This window comes from Cajanus cajan, chromosome 6, assembly GCF_000230855.2.
Source record: "Cajanus cajan strain Asha chromosome 6, NIPB_CcT2T_4, whole genome shotgun sequence".
Taxonomy (NCBI): domain Eukaryota; kingdom Viridiplantae; phylum Streptophyta; class Magnoliopsida; order Fabales; family Fabaceae; genus Cajanus; species Cajanus cajan.
Genome location: NC_138522.1, coordinates 44,448,788 through 44,467,908, shown reverse-complemented (window position 1 = coordinate 44,467,908; position 19,121 = coordinate 44,448,788). Strand labels below are relative to the sequence as shown.

General features: G+C 30.9%; 4 protein-coding genes across 4 annotated transcripts in view; 3 read left to right on the top strand and 1 right to left on the bottom strand.

Moving 5' to 3' along the window:
- Nucleotides 1-1,550: 1,550 nt before the first annotated feature.
- Nucleotides 1,551-5,721, top strand: LOC109797682 (alpha/beta-Hydrolases superfamily protein). Its single transcript, XM_020357792.3, has 10 exons — nt 1,551-2,026; nt 2,184-2,251; nt 2,984-3,054; nt 3,237-3,506; nt 3,717-3,877; nt 3,964-4,019; nt 4,351-4,403; nt 4,477-4,609; nt 5,158-5,255; nt 5,448-5,721. Exons 1-10 carry the CDS (start codon nt 1,767-1,769, stop codon nt 5,517-5,519), a joined length of 1,242 nt encoding a protein of 413 aa, XP_020213381.2. The 5' UTR covers nt 1,551-1,766; the 3' UTR covers nt 5,520-5,721.
- Nucleotides 5,722-5,868: 147 nt separating this feature from the next.
- On the top strand, nt 5,869-7,958 carry LOC109798153 (EPIDERMAL PATTERNING FACTOR-like protein 2). The gene is made up of 3 exons (XM_020358391.3): nt 5,869-7,338; nt 7,441-7,475; nt 7,566-7,958. Exons 1-3 carry the CDS (start codon nt 7,242-7,244, stop codon nt 7,833-7,835), a joined length of 402 nt encoding a protein of 133 aa, XP_020213980.1. The 5' UTR covers nt 5,869-7,241; the 3' UTR covers nt 7,836-7,958.
- Nucleotides 7,959-13,708: 5,750 nt separating this feature from the next.
- LOC145959086 (uncharacterized) lies at nt 13,709-15,688 on the top strand. Its single transcript, XM_083077164.1, has 2 exons — nt 13,709-13,930; nt 14,668-15,688. The coding sequence occupies exon 2, from the start codon at nt 14,685-14,687 to the stop codon at nt 15,375-15,377; it is 693 nt and encodes a 230-aa protein (XP_082933290.1). The 5' UTR covers nt 13,709-13,930; nt 14,668-14,684; the 3' UTR covers nt 15,378-15,688.
- Nucleotides 15,689-16,871: 1,183 nt separating this feature from the next.
- The window catches only part of ERG28 (ergosterol biosynthesis protein), a 2,881-nt gene continuing 631 nt past the window's right edge, over nt 16,872-19,121 (bottom strand). Inside the window, exons 2-3 of the mRNA XM_020357246.3 lie at nt 17,645-17,851; nt 16,872-17,204 (exon numbers count right to left, since the gene is read on the bottom strand). Coding sequence (XP_020212835.1) covers nt 17,137-17,204; nt 17,645-17,851 — 275 coding nt within the window. The 3' untranslated portion in view covers nt 16,872-17,136. The remainder of the gene's footprint in view (nt 17,205-17,644; nt 17,852-19,121) is intronic.

The following is a 19,121-nucleotide window of genomic DNA, read 5'->3' as shown; positions in this document are numbered from 1 at the left end:
AACTATATTGTAAATCTACTAATTTAGTTGATTTTTGACCATATATCAATTTAGTTAATATTAGAAAATTTATTTACTTTAATATTTTTTTTTTAAAAAAATCATTAAATATTTGATGATCCAACCCAAAACAATCCGATTAATGTCAAATTAGTTTGGTTCAAATTAATTATAAAAAAAAAGAAATTTGAACCAATTCAAACTAAATAAATTTAATTAATTTAAATTAAATTTTTATTCAAATTCAACTCGACATGATCCATGAAAACTCCTATTGACTATTTTCACGTAAAAATGCTTAATATATATTCTCAAGCCTCATATATATATATGTTTTAAATATAAATATTCTCAATTTCAGATTCATCCGAAATTAAATATCCTCTTAAAAAATATCCAAATAATATCGAAACAATAAATTCACGAAATCAATTATCATAAGTATATGATTTCCTGGATCAATATCCTAATCACATCAATCTTCATTAACATCGCATAAAAATCATGCTTTCACGATAATGAGTTACCCATACCCACTCTTTACTTGTATAATCGTACACCAAGAAATTCCTCATGTACGTTTATTCCTGACTCATTGTTTTCAACTTGTAATTCACTTTACAGTTTTTGCCACTACTCCACCGCCCAATCTCTATGTAGATATTTCACGCTCATCCACCAAATATTTCTAAGTACTTTGTATTTAATCAATTTTTACTTTCAAGCTTTTGCTCCAGTTATCTTAATACGATGTCACATGACAAGCATCATACAAATAATTTGTAAGAAGCATTATTATATCTAACTAACATTGCATCTACAATAAAAAAAAAAAAAACAAACAAACAAACATAAAAAAATATTTTATGAATTTTTAATTGTACATATAATATTACTTAAGTTATAACAAATAACTCAAACAATAAATGGTGGGACAAACCTGAAAGGCGCACCCAATTTTAACCAATGGCAGAAATATATTTTGGATGGTAAGTAGGCACCAAAATACTTTGACGGGTCAACAGTTTCTTTCTAGATGGAGTTTTCTCATCTTCCACCATAAAGAGAGATGGCGGAAGAAAAAGGAACACCATTTATTGAGGTTTCTAGAACGAACATGGAATATAATGTTTGTTAGGGGATTGTGTCGTAATTTACAAGAAATTTCCAACTGCTTAGACTTTAGGGGTAAATTTAATTCAATTCCAAATCATCGTCACACTAAATCAACAAAATCTGCAATGACCCACGTGTCTAGTTTACACGGTTCAGATCAGGGTACAGTTCCATCGTTGTATTGTATTCACCAAATATTGGTTAGATTAGATCTGCAAGATGGAACTTTGGAAAAGCCTTAATTGGCCTTGCTGCGATTGCTATAATTGCCATAAGAATAAGATAAGATGATGATGTATCAAATAATTCAAAATGTGAAATGTCGTCGATTGACGACTCATAGAATATATGTATAAAATAATGATAAATGAGTACATACAAATAAAAGAAACAGCAAGGCTATAAAAATTGAAGGGTCAGAGTCAAGGATTTGAACCTGAAAGTCATTGAAGGGAAGCTTCGGGTTTGAGTACCTTGTCCCATTCAAGCACTTGATTTCTATTTTGTAGTACATAATGTGAACTGTGATTCTATGAATCTTGTAACTACTTAAACAACTTCCTACGACTTAGACTTAGAGTTTCTGCCGGAATCTGTTTCCCTTTCCACACCACCAAATCATAGTTTTGGTTCTTTGAGTAAAGCCTTCCATGGATTCAGAAGTTGCACCCCAGGTTGAAGAAATAGATCAAGAAGGCGTTGGTGGAGGGGCCAAGAAGATGGAGGTGAAACATGAAAGCAAGAAAAGGAAGAACCGCAAGAAAAGGAGTTCTTTTTTCCCCAAGTTTGGTTGTTTCAGAATCGAACATGATCCCTCGGGAGGAGGTTTTGATATTGAGGTTGTTGATGCGTCTGGTCATCGTCCCGACCCCATCCACTTGATCATAATGGTTAATGGTCTCATAGGAAGGTTTGTGTTTATCTATCTGCTCTTAGTTTTAGCCTTCTATAGTTTATCTGGTTGTTTTTTAACTGTAATAATCATGATGATTAAACGATTTTTGTGAAGCTTTATGATTTTCCAAAACATATATGACCCTTTAAGTTATGTGATTGTGATTGTGCAGCGCTGAGAATTGGAAATTTGCTGCTAAGCAGTTTCTGAAAAGGTATCCAGAGGATGCTGTTGTACATTGTGAGTACTTACAAACACAATCCTGGTAGCTTCCTTTGTTTTTATTTTATTTATTATTATTATTATTATTATTATATCTGGGGATCAAACTCAGTACCAAGAAGTTTACAATAACTCACGCACTCTGCTCAACCATTTGAGTTAGCTTCCTTTGTTGTTTGTTGTGTCCAGGCTGTGACTAATCAGGTAATATTGTAATATTGATGTTTGGTATCATTAAGTCAGTGCAACGTTGATGAAGTAGTTTCTGTTTTTACTAATAGTTATAAAAAAAAATTATGCTTATGTTTCATGGAGTGGTTCCGTTAGTCCTTACAATATAATAATATATGAATTATACAGTCTGCTCTATTTATGTTCTTTGTTATTTCACATTGATATTTTGAATATAGAATTGGTATTTGGTAGGGAATATTGTACAGTGATCACGCAAATTATGAAATTGAAAAGGGACAGACGTGGGTTAATGATGGTTCTTCCTATTTTCTGGAAATAAATGTAATGTTCTGTGATGAAAATTGGTTCTCAAGATTTGAGAGTCAATCATGTATGGTTAGTGAGCTTCTAATTTTGTGCAAAATAGAAGCAACCTTCATCCCGTCTTATTTAATTGGACTAACAAGTGGAACAGTTTCAATTATCTTCGTTCTAAATTTATATTATTTATTGCACTCTTTCATAGCAAACTGGATTCCTCCATTTAATGGAATGCATCACCATGGTGCATTGCAGGCAGTGAACGCAATTCTTCAATGTTGACATTTGACGGTGTTGATGTAATGGGAGATAGACTAGCAGACGAGGTGTGTTATGGCTTTCACACTCAATCGTTTGATCTTCGTAATAAATTATTGCACATGCAGTTAATTAATTTTGGCCTTAGTTACATGCTAATTTTTCGGCTCTCAAGATGTTCGATTGACTTCAACTTTGTAGCATCAAATCCAGAAAGATAAAAGATATTTGTTTTCTTCTCTTTTCTCAGGTTATATCAGTCATAAAACGTCACCCAAGTGTTCAGAAAATTTCATTTGTAGGTCACTCTTTAGGTGGCTTGGTGGCAAGATATGCAATAGCCAAGCTTTATGGGAGAGACATTTCTATGGAACATTCTCAGACAAATGGACATTGTGAGAGACAGATTTCAGATCAAGAATGTCATGATAGAAAATATGAAGGAAAAATTGCAGGACTAGAGCCCATAAATTTCATTACCTCTGCAACACCACACCTTGGTTCTAGAGGGCATAAACAGGTCATTCTTTCGTACCTTGGTTCTCTAATGTGACTACTTCAAATTAAAATTATGTAATTTGAATGCTTTACAATGTGTGTGATTACATTGCTACACGTGATGAACATTAGTGGTAACTAAACAGCGGCTTGCAAGACCATAGTATTAAGCATATAAGTGTGGTGTTGATAATAATTTCATGACATGTTTTTGGAATTATGCATACTTCAGGTTCCTGTGTTTTGTGGATTTTACTCTCTAGAGAAAGCAATATCTCGTGTTGCTGGGGTTTTTGGTAAAACAGGAAAACATCTATTTTTAACCGATGGTGTCGATGGGAAACCCCCTCTTCTTCTCCAGATGGTGCGTGACACCGAAGATATTAAATTCATGTAAGATTTATAGTTTGATTAAAGTGATTGACTTATGATTTTTCTGTGGCATGAACAAATAACAGTCAACACCTCTTTCTCTATAGGTCTGCTTTGCGCTCCTTCAAACGACGTGTTGCCTACGCAAATGTTCGTTATGACCGTATCCTTTTGTTGTGGTCCAGAAGATCAGAATAATTAACCGTACGGTATTCATGTCACAATATATGAGTAGAACATCAAATGAATACCTTAAATTACATTCATCAGTTATTTTAATCCACAAATTCAATAATCAATTTGATCATGTAAGTTATTAAGTTGATGATTTAGTGCAATGTTAGAAACCAAATAGGCTAATGGCACCAAGGAACCAAATTATTTGACTTTTTCTTTTGTAATATTATGGATCAAATTGACCTAAATTAATGTTTTACGACACAATTTATCATCACGGTTGATACTTACATGAACAACTTGACTATTTTAAATAGAGCTTGTTGGATGGAGTACGTCATCTATCAGGCGTAGAAAGGAGCTTCCAAAGGTAATTATCAAGCTTATGAAGTACATTAAATTTATACATAATTTATGAAAATTGTATCTTGTTTTTTATTCAGCGGCGGCATCTTGCAAGACATGAAAAGTACCGGCATATTGTAAATATAGAGACAGCTAAATCTAATTCTGTTGCTGAGGATGTTCCTGTTGAATCTAAAGTGAGTAGTGGATCCAGTAAACTTGACTTCGAAGGTATTTCACATTTTTTAACTGATGAGATTTACTTGCATGTGCTGATATCTAAAATATTTTTGGCTTACCTAACATGATAGCATGCCAATGTTTGGTTGTGGACTGAGGTGGCTAGTGCTTGGTTGAAGCTCAAAAGAAGAGCATTTTTGTACCCTTTTGTGTGTTCTGATGACGCATGAATGCGAAAATGAAAAAGATAAAATCAACTTTGATGTCATTTGAAGATTATTTTAGGAAACGTATGGACTTTGTTTACGTTAATAATTCGTCTTATACTAGGTATTTGGTGGAGTGACATCTTGACACTAATTGTCTTCCTTTCTGGAAGAGCAGTTAGACAAGAGAAACATTTTTTTAACAAGCGGATCAGATCTTGATATGATATGCACCATGATGCGTAATTTTGTGTCCATGCTAAAGTAAAAGTAGTGTCAATAAGGGTATATTGGACCATCATACTTGTTTGGAAAATCTGTATGTAGAAGTAGAATTGATGCTTTATATTTTGGATCATTGCTAAAATATGTACAAATTAACGACACTTGTAGAGGAAATGATCAGAAGCTTAACAACAATGAGCTGGGACAGAATTGATGTCAGCTTCAGTGGTAGTAGGCAGAAACTTCTCGCACATAGTACCATTCAGGCAAGTTTCTGCTTCTTGAAACAAATGTTACAAATCATGTGGGAACAGCGTATTCTGTATGCTACATGATGGGGTCTAAAATGTCAAATTTTCTATTTTGAAAATCTATAGTGATACCCTGGTATATCATCACTTGTTTTAAGTCTTAACAGTGTATTCTGTATGCTTGAATTTTATTTTATATTCATGCAGGTGAAAACTTATTGTATCAATTCCGATGGAGCAGACGTGGTTCAACATATGATTGACAATTTTGAGATGTAAATTTTTCCCACATTGCCAGCTTCTAATAGATGGGGCAATGCCAAATTTTTTTTTGAGGATGAGGGTGTTTGTCACTTTTTGTGACTGAAGTTACAAAAGGAAGGGCAAGATAAATTGACGAATTAAAAGGATAGAGTGGGGGGTACAATTGTATTTGCACTAAGATGTTCTTGTGCCTATTCTATATTTTTCCAGCACTGTATATCAAGTCATATGGAATGAGAGCACTTAAAAAAAAAAAAAACTACAAAGTTTTGAAATAGGTGAGAAAACAGAAAGATTATATTTTTAACACTACAGAGTATTAAAAAATAATAAATTTAGTTTAATAAGACTCCGGAATTTCCGAATATGGATGCCACAACAGTATGCAACTGTTGAATTCAACGACTCCTTACTTAAGCTCGTCAAAAAAGTCCAACAGATCCACCATTCCCACATCTTTGCGTAAGACGGAGTTGTAATGAACAGAGAAATGGAAGGACTTGCATTAATTTTCGTATGCCCTCCCAACTCCCAAGTAATAACTAACAAATGTACCGAATGCTATACATGAATGTGTACACACCCATATGATCAATACTATTTATGTAATATATTTCCATTACGTATCTTACAACAAGGATAAAAATAGAAGAAAAGAGAGAAAATATAAAGTAAAGTAAAACAATATAAGAGAGGAGACAAAAAGAAAAAGGAAAAGTGTTATAAAGAATTGTAGTAAAAAGAGAAGAGTATTTTATTATTTTTTTTTGTGAATAAAAAGAGAAGAGTTAGTAACAACTATGTGATATATATTTTTTTTCTTGTTTCTATTAAATTTCATTAAAGATAAGAGTCGATGTGAATGATATGAATTCAATCTTTTTAAATAAAATCTTGATAATGAATAAATTATGGTAGTTGAATAAAGAATGAGTCTGAATGGCCTTAAGTCACATATAAGCCCAATAATACTGTATATAGTAAGTTGGGTATGTTCACCAAGTCTTATAACAATAGTGACCAAGTTGATGTTATTTTGTAAGATCAATTTTAGGTCTTCTAGATAACAATATGCAAATTGTGACGAGTAATGCGATAAGAAAGAAAGAAAAATGAAATAGTGTAAATGTATAATCATAGATGAAAGAAAAAAATGAATGTATGCGTAGAACCATTGTAATATCATTATGATGGCTTCATTTTACTGGTTAAAATGAATGTAGCAAATAGACTTCCTTGGGAAATATTACAAGACAGGGTGCTTGACGTGTTCAAAGTTGAAACAGTGGTGAGCATGTTGTTTTTCCTCCCTTGAGAAGAAAATAAAAACCAAAGTAAACGAATTCCCAACCTGTGAAGTTGTTCATGTGTTTTGGTTTTTCTCTTGTTTTGTGGTCGAAGATTTTGTCCCCATGTGATACAAGTTGGAGTTTCGAGTTGAGGCACGCTAAACGAGGTCTCAAAGTCCAACATTTATAATACATCTTCTGCAGTGCATGTTTATGAATTGATGGGGAAATAATAAGGGTAAAAAGGCATGGCTGAGTGTATTATGGGGTGGCATTCAATATCTGACCCACGTTAGGACACCTTTTTCAGCTCCACTGCCACATATCATCTCTCTCTCTCGCTCTCTCTCACACAAACACTGTTCTTTTCTACCATTCTATCAAGCTTTTAGTATTTAGTTACACTCAAAACAATTCACTGAATCCTTTCTTCTGCCCCTCAGAAAAAATGGCCTTAACTCGAGTGTGTGTCTCCTGCCACAAATATAGACAAACCATTCTATGCCTCATTCTCTTTGCTATTGCTATTGCTTTCACACCCCAAGGTTATCCCTATCCCGCTTCTATTCTCTTCTCTTCTTTCACTCAACTTCAATCTTTTTCTTTATCTAATTAACTTTGTTATCTTCACGTGTATATGCATGCAGGAAGAGCAATTTCCAGTTTTATAGAAGTTGCCCAGGTACAAAATCAAAACCATAAAGTGAATTCTTCTATGTCATAACATGTTAATATGATAGTAATAGAAATAGTAATACTTACATATGTGTAGAAGGACTTGAGAGAGAGGGAATCAATCACGGTGGTGTCAAAACCTCAGATAGGGTCTAGGCCTCCAAGGTGTGAAAAAAGATGCAGCACTTGTGAACACTGTGAAGCAGTTCAAGTCCCGGTTGCGTCTCAAATTCAAAGCCATACAAGACATTATTATTCACCAGCAAAAGCTTCCACAGTTGTTACTAACTCAAGAAGTGATGACCTTTCCAATTACAAACCAATGAGTTGGAAATGCAAGTGTGGAGACTTGCTTTTCAATCCTTGACCCATTTGTTTGGGAACCAAAAATTCAAAATGTGTATCATTTCAATTATCTACATATATCAAGCCTCCCACCTTGTATATTGTAGATATTTATTTGGTAATTATATGGTTTCTTTTTTTGCTCCTCTTTTTATATATACTGTAAAGTTTTCTAGTTATAAATTAGCATATAGACCTCTGGTATATTTTCCTTTTGTGTGGTTTTAGAAAGGAAAACATGCTATGTGAAAATATGTATCATGGGGATCCACTGCAAAAACTAGATAAGAGATGTGAAGAGCAAGAGAAGTAGTGTGTCAGAGGGTCTTGTTTTCGTATACTACAAGATTAAGATATTTTGGCATCAGAATTCAGAAAGGATGAGCTAATGCTACCGACCTCGAAGTGATAAAGTCGATGACAGTATACATATATGCATATACGTGCCTAGGGATCTCATTTATTCACATATTCCCATTTTTCTTTTCCCTTTCAGTTTTAGATCATAGTTTGCTGACACAAATATTTCTGTGATGAATATAAGCATGCATTGCATTGCACAGAACCTATGTGGTGGCATTAATTAACTGTTAAATGGGTCTTGCGAGTGAGTTATGGAAGTGGCATTTGGTCCATTGAAATTGAAGGGGAACATAACATTGATGGGGGAAAGGAGAGTGAGTTGCATTCATTCATTTGTTTACTACTTTACTTGGTTATTTCTTTGGGTCCAGACACTGTAGCGTGGTATTCAATGTCACTATTATTTTCTGCTTCCACTGTACAGTACCATTTATGATGGTTCTGACTCTGACCATTCACCATCATCGTCATCACCATCTTTTATGCTGCTGGCACGGCCTCTGTTCTGTTATGCAAGTTTAAAGTTCAAACCATATGATGGAATGAGAAATAAGTGGTTGGAACATACTACTTACTACTGTTCGTGACACCACTCAATCAGATTCGGTCACAAAATTTATGATATCAAAATAAATTTCAATGGTGATTTACTAGCATTCTTCTTTAACAAAATACTTACTGTTTTTAACACATTCTCGGTATGAAATTTGTGTAGAGTGTGGACATAACTTGCAAGGAGAATTATTCTAAATACATTGATTAAAAAAAATTATACCAGAAATTACATGTGTGCATTGATAATCTATACCTCCCCATCATTGCCTATCAACTCCAGGGTTCCCTCCTTTGACAAACCTTTTCCGAGCACTTGCTCCTTTTATTGGTCCTTTTATTGATGTCCACTTTTAAATTTTTAGTTTTATTTTTAATAACTAAAGATAACTTTTAATAATAGTATAAATTATCAAGATAATATATTTTTTTAATCAGAGGCACATAGGACCTTTTCTTTCACTAATTTCTATAAAAAAAAATCTTTTAATTAACAAATTGAGGATACTTATTAACATATACTAATAATAAAAGAGATTTTCTCATTTAATATCTACTTTTATTTTTCTCATTTTATCCTTAATTATTATATATTACTTCTAATAACTATATAAACTATTAGGATAAATTTGTTATTTTCTTTTTTCAACAAATGCATGTAGTGTCTTTTTTCTCACTAATTTTTATAAATAAATAAAAAAGCGTTTTTATCTTTTTAATTAATAAATTGAGGATACTTATTAATTAGCAATTTTAATAAAAGGAATTCCTTCTTTTGGTATCTATTTTTATCTTTTCAATTTTACTCTTAATAATTATACATAACTTCTAATAAATGTACAAACTACATGATCAATTTTTATCTTTTTATCACTAATTCTATAAAACCATGTTTTTATCTTTTTAATTAATGAATTGAAGATATTTATTGATTATATATTTTAATAGTAAATGTAATTTATCAGCAAGTGGTTTAACATTTTGTTTTTTAACCAAAGTCTGATGTTTGATTCATTTGAAAATGAAGTTAAGATTCGATATATCATTTTATTTTTATTGTTATAAGATCTGATATGGTAAAAAAAATTATACTTTTTATTATAAAAGAAAGAAAATAAATATCAAGTAACTTACTGGTTAACCAGTTAAAAGAATTAAATAGAATAAATTAAATGAATTGACATTAATTAATTTGTTATTTAATTTATTTAATTGCCTACAAATGACCACTATTACGCATTAAATAAGTTAATTATAATGTATTAACGAGTTTTAAATGACTACTATTATTTGTATAATTATTTCATAATTTAAATTTGGTTGGATAAAAATTATAATGTATTAATGTATGAATTTTCTTTACAATTTAAATTAAATTAGTTATTTGTGATTACTTTTCTAAATTTTATGTTTTATGACTTTTAAACTTATGACGATAGATAAAGTGATATATTTACCGCAATAATTTTTTTTCTCCATTTTATTGAAACTGTTGTAACTTTAAATTTAATTATAAATATATTAATTACTCCTATATTTTTCCTATTTTTTCTGTAACATTTTCTTTAATTTCATCAAAGCATCTACGATGAAAATTGTTTATAAGTAATTCTTCTCCACTTTAAATGGATCTCGCACTGTCATGTCACTCATAAGCAACTTATATTACATTTTTATAATTTTTACTCCAATAAAAATTGCTTATAAGCACTTCCACTTTTTAATCACTCATACTTCATTTTTAATAAATTTTAAAAAATTTAATTATTGTATTGACATTAGTGAAAGAAGGAAATATTAAATTGTTTTTTTATTCTTAAGCAACCGTCTCTTATATAAACAACGGTGCTTAAATTTTAGCAATTTGACCTACCATGTCAGCATGCTCCAACGCAAGTTTCTTATAAGCAATGGGAACTTAAACTTAAGAACCGGATAAGAACCTAGCATTGAAGATGCTTTTACTATTGATGTAACTTTCTTTATTAAGCTATTTTTTTTATTCAAATAAGACTTAAATATGTTTTTAGTCTATCAAATTTAAGATAATTTCATTTTTAATTTCTCAATTTTAAAATTAATCTTTTTAGTTCTTATAATTTTAAAAAAAATACTTTAATCCTTATATTTAAGTTTTGTTAGAAAATCTGTCATCATATAAAATCTACTATTAATATCTCTGTCAATGAAAACTTCATATTAAATTCTGTTAGACCACTAGGGTTAGCCTAGTGGTTGGGTGGGGAGGGGTTGGGGTAGTTAGAAGCATGAGGACCTAGGTTCAATCCTCATTGCGATCATCTTTGTAATTTTTCATATCTTTACCAGAAAAAAAATATTAAATTCTGTTAATATTGTATAATTGTCCTAATTTATCACGTTTTGTGACACGAGAGATTAAAAGTAAGGTTTTTAAAAATTATAGAAATTAAAAACATCAATTTTAAATTTGAGTAACCAAAAATAAATTTACCTTAATATGAAGGAATAAAAACATATTTAAATCTTTAAATAAAATATTTAAAGATACAAAGAGTGTATTTTTTCACTACCAATATATAATAAATATAAATAAAAATAAAAATTTCAAAATTTTTAAAACAAAACAATAAGTTAATACATTGCATAGTCACCAAACTAGTATATGTATAAATTAAAATAATATTTTTTTTATTATAATGTTTTTCCTTTTTAATTTTATTTAAATAAAATATTCAAAGATATGAGAAGTTTTATTTCTACTTATAGTAAGTAATAAATATAAATTAAATTAATAATTTCATAATCTTTAAAACAAAATAATATGTTAGGGCATTCGATAGCCGTCAAACTAGTATGTGTATTATATTTGAGATTTTTTTAATTATTTAAATATAAACTAAATATTTTAATAGTTAAATTATTTAATTTATAAAATTAATAAACTACTAATATCGGTCTAATAATGAAAAGTTTGAGACAATATGCATAGAGTTTTCTGATAAAACCCTAATGCCATCAATATAATTCCAATCAATCAATTTTTTTATTATAATAATACATTTAAAACTATATATATCAACTAATAATGTGATTAACTTCCATTTTTATACATTATTAAAATTATTATATAATTATTAACTTAATATATTTTATTTTAAAAAATATAAATAAATTATAATTGTAATAAGAAGATTTATGACAAATTCACTACAAGTAGGAGTGGGTCTATGGGCTCAATTCAACATACTGAGTTGCAAAGTCTGTTGACTGGCCTAATTTTAAAAAATTTGCATAATTATAAAAGAAATTAAATTTGGTCTGCAAAATTCACAGATTTTGCAAACTTAATCTGCAAAATTCACAGACTGACCCATTTAAGAGAATTATTTTTTCCCTAACTTTATGAAGAATTTTAAATAATGAGTAATTTTAGTATTTTGTCAATAAATAACTATAAATAATAAGTAGTAAATTTAATATATTTTATATTTAAAAAATATTACACTTTTCCTACCTTAATATATTTTAGATAAAATGTACAAGTTTGATATATTAATATTTTAATATTTTAGTTTAAATGTATAAACCTTTGTATATTAAAACTTTCATAATTTACTTTATTTTATTTTTGATTTTTATAATTTTTTTCATGTATTTCTACCTGATATATTATTGCATAAAAGAAGAAATAGTTTTTTAAATTTTTTTTATTAAACTTGCGGACTTATTCATTTGACTGTAGACTTTACAAGATGAATATGGACTATAAAAAAAGGTCATTTATTTAAAATATAGGCTTCACATACCAAGTCTTAACCTAACCGAATTAATGTGTACACTCAACCCACATGCAAGTTTTATGAACACCCCTAAGTTTACCCAAATTTAGAGTAGTCAAAATGAGCTATGGCCCGTGGGCCAATCCAGCCCATTCGGACTGAACCCGTGAATTTGTAATTAATTTTGTATGATGAGATATTGAAATTTTTTTTTTAAACTTTTATCATGATTTGTATTTAATTTTGTATGCTGAGTTATGATTTATGGCTATTAATGATGCTAATTTTATTATTATTACGTTAATTTATAATTAATTTAAAATCTTGAATTTTGTTGATATATTTTTTTAATTTTTGGTGGGTTGGTGGGTTGACCCGTATAACCTACCAACCCGTGGTGGGCCGGGCCGAGCCAGAAATTTTTTGAGAAAATTAAAAGTGAGTTGAATTGGATTGGCCCATTTTTAAAGTAGGTCAAGGTAGACCGGCCTACATGGACTGAATTGACCCGTTTTGACAGCTTTACCCAAATTCACCTCTTGCCCCACCTTTTGTGGAGGGGTGATGATATATACACCTCCTATTTTTTATAAATACACCTCCTTTTAAAAAAATAATTAAAATTTTAAAATATTCTTAATTTTTTGTTTTAAATTTTTTAATTTTACATCCACAATATTTAATTTAGTACTTTTTTTCACACATTTTTCCTTCTTTTTTTAATTTTTACATGCATCCCCTTATTTTTCCTTCACCCTACCTATTTTGGTAACATGAAAAAATTGAAAGAGTAAAAAAAGTGTGTGAATAAGAAGAAGAAAATAGAAAATTGAAGGTTGAAAGTGTAAAATTAATTTTTTTTAAAAAAATTTTATAATATATATTTTTTTTTAAAAAAAAGGAGGTGTACGTATAAAAAAAAGAGAGGTATATATATCATGAGCCTTTGTGGAGTCAGGGTGAAGAATTGTTTGCGATGCCTAATTGGACTCGAGACTTCTTAAAAAAAATCTCAAAATAGTTAAATAGTGAAAGAAGTTTAATAATATAAATAAATGAAAAATACGTGTAGAAAAGAAGGAGCATGAACCCTGGCATTAAAAATGAAAAATCTTTCTATCTACTCGCGAGTTCAGTTGCAATACCTACAATAAATACCCTTTGCTGCAGAAACGACGTCGTTTTGAACGCCCATTAATGCCACAAATCTAGAACACACACGTACATCATATTCATGTATGGCTAACCTGTTACCTGGCCCGTGACCACTGACCACCATCTTCTCTCTCTCTCATTGTGGACTTTTCCTTTTGCTCCATCAGAGATATGCTTCAATTTTTTTTTATTTTTCTCACTTATTCCTATATTTAGTTTTAGTCATAAGTTTCTATTAGCTTTGCAAATCATCAACTCACCTGGCATGCACCCACTTTTCCTTGAGGCATGTATATTCACTCTTGCTCTTTTTCTTCTATTTTTTCATACATTTTTGGTTTAATTGTTTCATGTGTCTCCTTTTTCAACACTAGAGCTTGGACCTGATCCATGTGCTCACCCATCTCACTATTCCAAATTGGAAGTAGCAACTACTAAGTATATATGCTTTAATACATTTTTTTATGTCAAATTGGATTTGATTCAGCATATGGGGTTATTGTCTTTGTCAAAGGAATTGTTTTTGCGCAAAAGTGTTCTTTTACAAAACCATAAAATACAGTAGCCAACTCATCGATTATTTGATATTAGAATGATAGAATCCACTGTGTAAAGTGGAGGCAAAAGTGTGGATAACCTATGATGGAAGAGTGATACTGAATAGCTCGGTTTAGAGCTTTAGAGGGAAAAAAAAGGCATTACTTTGGTGTTAGAGGAATTCCTTGTTTACAATTTGTTGACTACTTTAAGGACAAACACATTATAACAACTGTGTTCAAATAAGACTATTATTGTTATCATGGAAGAAACTTACCAATCATTTTGTCTTGAGTTGTTTTCCTCAGCCTCTAGCATAATATTATTTTTGTTATGCATAATGCTTAATAATTTTTCTATAGTAAAGGCACCTTTACTTTGTGAATACTCTACCTTATGTTTGTCTTTAATTCTGATATGCTTCTTAGTCACACGATTGCATAGACAGAGATTCTGCTAACACCTGTTGTTGATACTTTGATCTAGAAATTCATGAGTAAAACATGTGGAAGCAATCACCCAAAAGAAATCAGAGGACAAAAGGCTTCAAGGTAAAACAAGGTTTTAAAATATTTACTTTGATCGTTGTTGGCATATGGTTGCTTTACCAACTCAAACACTCACATGATAAGAAGTCGTATGAGGAAAACTCTGCAAAAATATTTGGAAATCTGAAGGCTGGTCCTGAAAATAAAAAACTTGGAAGAAAAGAGTTGCATCCATGGACAAATAATAAGCCATTCGAATTGATGGAAGACACAGAAGAAAACGAACATGGAGGGGTAAAGGAACAAAGCGGTGGCATTGGACATGATGGAGATAAAGTTGAAGAGGAAGAATCTGAGGAAGTAGAAGACCTGATTGATGTAGAAGACAAGGAGAAGGAACAAAATGAAGATGAAGATGGTGAAAACATGGGAAAATTGATGGAAGATATGAGTATGAGCTTATTAGAAGATCAAAGCCACGATGAAGGTGCAAAAGATACACAAGAAACAAGTGAGGAGCTTAACAAAGAGAATGGTGCATCCAGGGTTGTCATGAGGGTGACAAAAAGCTTAGGTTCTGAATTTGAATTTGGAGGTTTAAGGAAAGTAACAGAGGAAGAGGTGGAAATTTTAAAAAGGGTAGGAACAGAAAAGCAGAAGGAGAAAATCATGGTCCCAAGCAATACAGGTCCTAAAGTGGTAGACTAAGTTACAATTGAACATGGCTCATTACCAAATGTCTTACTTACAAAAGGGATGGATGATGTGCTTGATTTTGGTGCTTGATCAAATTCTGATTCGTTACTTAAGATTGAATTTGTAGGCACAAGCTAACATGGATGCTGTTGGAAGCTTTTTTTTCTTTTTAGATGGGACAACTGCTTGATAGTGAAAATTAAAGTGATATGGAATTTAAAAAACTGGTGTAGAACTTATGTTGGGATGTTATGCCAAATAGGATTAAAGTGTCGAGGAAATTCTTTAATAAGTGGATAATGAATAGTGGTTTTAAGTTTTAACATATTGTTTCATGTGAATTGGACTATAGTTTTTTTTTTTTTTTGGTCCTCATGTTTGAGTTCGTATTGAAAAGGAATGACCGACATTTTTATAATTGAGGCTGGACCCATTGTTTTTGTCTGTAGTATTAGATGGTCCATTTCCTTCTGAATTGAATGCTCTCGTGATAGATACCAACAAAAATGGCGAAGGGTGCAGAAACTGTGGGCTTTGTTGTTCTTTAATTAGGTGAATGCACATATATGTAATCTGAAACACTGAACAATTACATTAGATAATTCTTTTTGAGACGTGTGATAACACTCACTAGCTTTTTTGGATGATCAAACAGAGTTGCAAGAGGCATACATTAGTGATCAAACAGAGTTGCAAGAGGCATTCTAATGTATGCGAACACTGCACCTTTTGCTTATCCTTTGAAATTGTTAGAAAGACTTTGACATATAAAAATTCAAAACTTGAGTTGTCAATCTAATCTATGTGAGACTTCTTCTTTTGAAATAATAAGCATATATGCAACAGGCATTTATATGTGGATATGGCAGAAAATGTTAGTTTTGTTTTGTCCCAAGATAGATTCAGGAATCGGAATCAGTGCAAATTCCTTTTCTAAAGAAACAGTGTTACACGGTTGTGGGCTTTGGCATTATTTTTTAACACTATTATTAAGAGAAATATCAACCTAGCTTCACGAAATAAGTTGAGTATATTCATTATTAATAGAATTGGAACTGTTAAAAGTGCAGTAGAGCAAAAAAAAAACAATGCTTTACTAATGTTTCACTAACGATTATTGAAGATGCATATGATTAATAAATCTAATAATTAGGATTTCAATATCTTGGATCACAGTACCTATTTGAAGTAGTAATAATAATAATAGAAGAGAGAAGTTGGTATCAATGTAATTAATAATGAATAAATAGTATATAATGTAAATATTTTTATACAGTTATTTAACCAAAATTATTATATATGGTAAATGTATAAATTCTTATAATTACTATATTAAAATGTATATTGATAATAATTTTTAATTTATTGATGTTATTAAAATTACACAAAATGCATAAAAATTACTCTTAGTCTCTTTAATAATTACAAAACATTACCTACGTCTTTTTTCTTTTCTTTTTTTTTTTAAATCCTCAGATGTCCATGTCTAATATCTAGTGACGTTGATTTGACGAATTGGGAACAAGTTAATGGTAAGGTAAGGACTATAGATGAAAGGTAGGTTCGTTTTGTCCCAATAATTCTGACACTAACACGACTACTAGCTTAATACTTGCAGTAAACAGAAAATTAATATGGACTACAATTCATCTTCAAAATTCTAAACACCAGGGATCTCATCTATTCAAAATCAATCATTTTCAACAACAGGCTAACATGGTGAAGCACTGCATCCATGATTTTGTACTTTTGCCCCATCTTCTTTTGCTTGCTAAGAGTGCTTCAAGTGGACTTTCGAATGCGAATTCCATTGCAATAGCATCCATACTATCGATGTTCCTATATATCAGTAAACTTAGACGTTAAAATGTGTTTCATCCATTAATAATGCTAACATAATAGGACAATAATAAGCCAAACCGAGGTCATGCCAGAATAATAATGTGACTAAAGTATGCAGTAGAGGACATGTATTGGAGTACAAGATTCTTTTTCTTTCTTTTTAGTTTTTTGACTAGGGCAGTGCAAAAAGAAAGTAGCAAATAATTCATATACAACAAGAAGACAACTGAAAGGGTTGAGCATGCCTACAAATTACCGTCTCCAACAATTAAATTTCGCACGCAAGAATAAACACATAACCCACAGTTGATAGAAAAATAATTGGCGAGATATAGAAAAAGAAGAAAAACCACTAAGTTTAGGTTTAAAATTAAAGGAAAGTAGGAAACAATGTAGTGCATGCCAATTTGATGGGACACGAGAATAAAATTTCATACCTGCAAATATGCCAACAGTAGTGAGATTAGAAATCTCCATTGTATGATAAATTAGGTATTCGGTCAGGAAATGACCAAATGCATAGATGAATGACAGGAAAGTAGCCAGGTAGAGAGGTTTGTTTTCAAGGTTGAATGCACAGATATAGCAAAGGGTGCAGGTCAACAATGTCCAAGTTCCAAATGTGCGCCCATGAACTTCAGTCACTGCAACAAATAATAAACTCATCAATTCTGATAATTCTGAAATCCACATTAGGATATTTTTTGAAACTATAATTAATATAAAGCTTAAACAAGCTTAGCAGAACAACATTTCTAATTCATTGTGAAAATAAAGCCTGCTCTGCCAGTCGTAGCCATTACTAATAGTAAAGACTCAAAAGAAGAGTGTTTGCTTTGTTTTGATTAATTGGATCCTCGCTTCATTAAGCATGTGCCGCTCCTAGCAAGAGTTTTACGATAGATAAAAGGATTCGGATTCAAAATATCCAATTACTTTGACTGCATACACTGGGAACAACTTTCGAGATGATTTACGAAAGGATATTATGCGAAATTGTGAACAATTTGCAACATTACATCGTCAATATCCGTGATGTTCAAAGCTGACTTAAGGTTAAACCCAGCCTCAAAAAGGCTAGGCAAGCAAAAAAGATACAGTTGACAAGGGTAATAACAGTATTTAATTTGTCAAAGAATATTAAACCTCTACACATGAAATACTTCAGAATTTAAAAAACAATCAAAATACTTGTTAACTTGCATCCTTCAACTCTTTCCAAGTTCTAAAACCATCCTTTACCCTAAAAGACAATCAGCAATAAATTACTCAGAAGACTCAAAACAGATTTTCAGTTTTTTTCCTGACAGGCTAAATTTCCCTATCTGTGCAATCAAAACCGAACTTGCATACTTGTTGTGATGAGACAACTCACTCTATACTTTCTCATTCACACTCCCTCAAAGAGATTTAGTTGTCATTGGATTAACCACTTAGCCAAACCAGATTTCTATCGATATAATACATGTTGGCATCTAGAAACAATACGTAGGCTTAATTACATTTCTTCTCTCCATATTTTGTGCGCAATTTAGTCCTACTAATTTAAATTATTCACACATAATTTCCATAGTTTTTCAATTAATCAAATCAAGTCTGTCGTCCCAAGATTTCATCCAATAGTTAACAGAGGGGTAACATATCATTCATTTGATTAAATTGGCAAAAGAACAATGTATAAAATATTTTCAAAAATAAAAAGTATAAGATGTAACACAAGCCATAGTCTCAGTGTTGAAGTCAAGGTCTTTCTTTAATCATTAAATACTTCTGTCGATACCATAATTAAAAAAAAAAAAAAAAAAAAAGGTGACTAAAACAGAAATTAAACTAAAAAGTTGAATGGCTGCCTCCATTTAGTTGAAGCAATATATAATATACAAATGAATACCGTCTCCTACATTTATTTTTGAA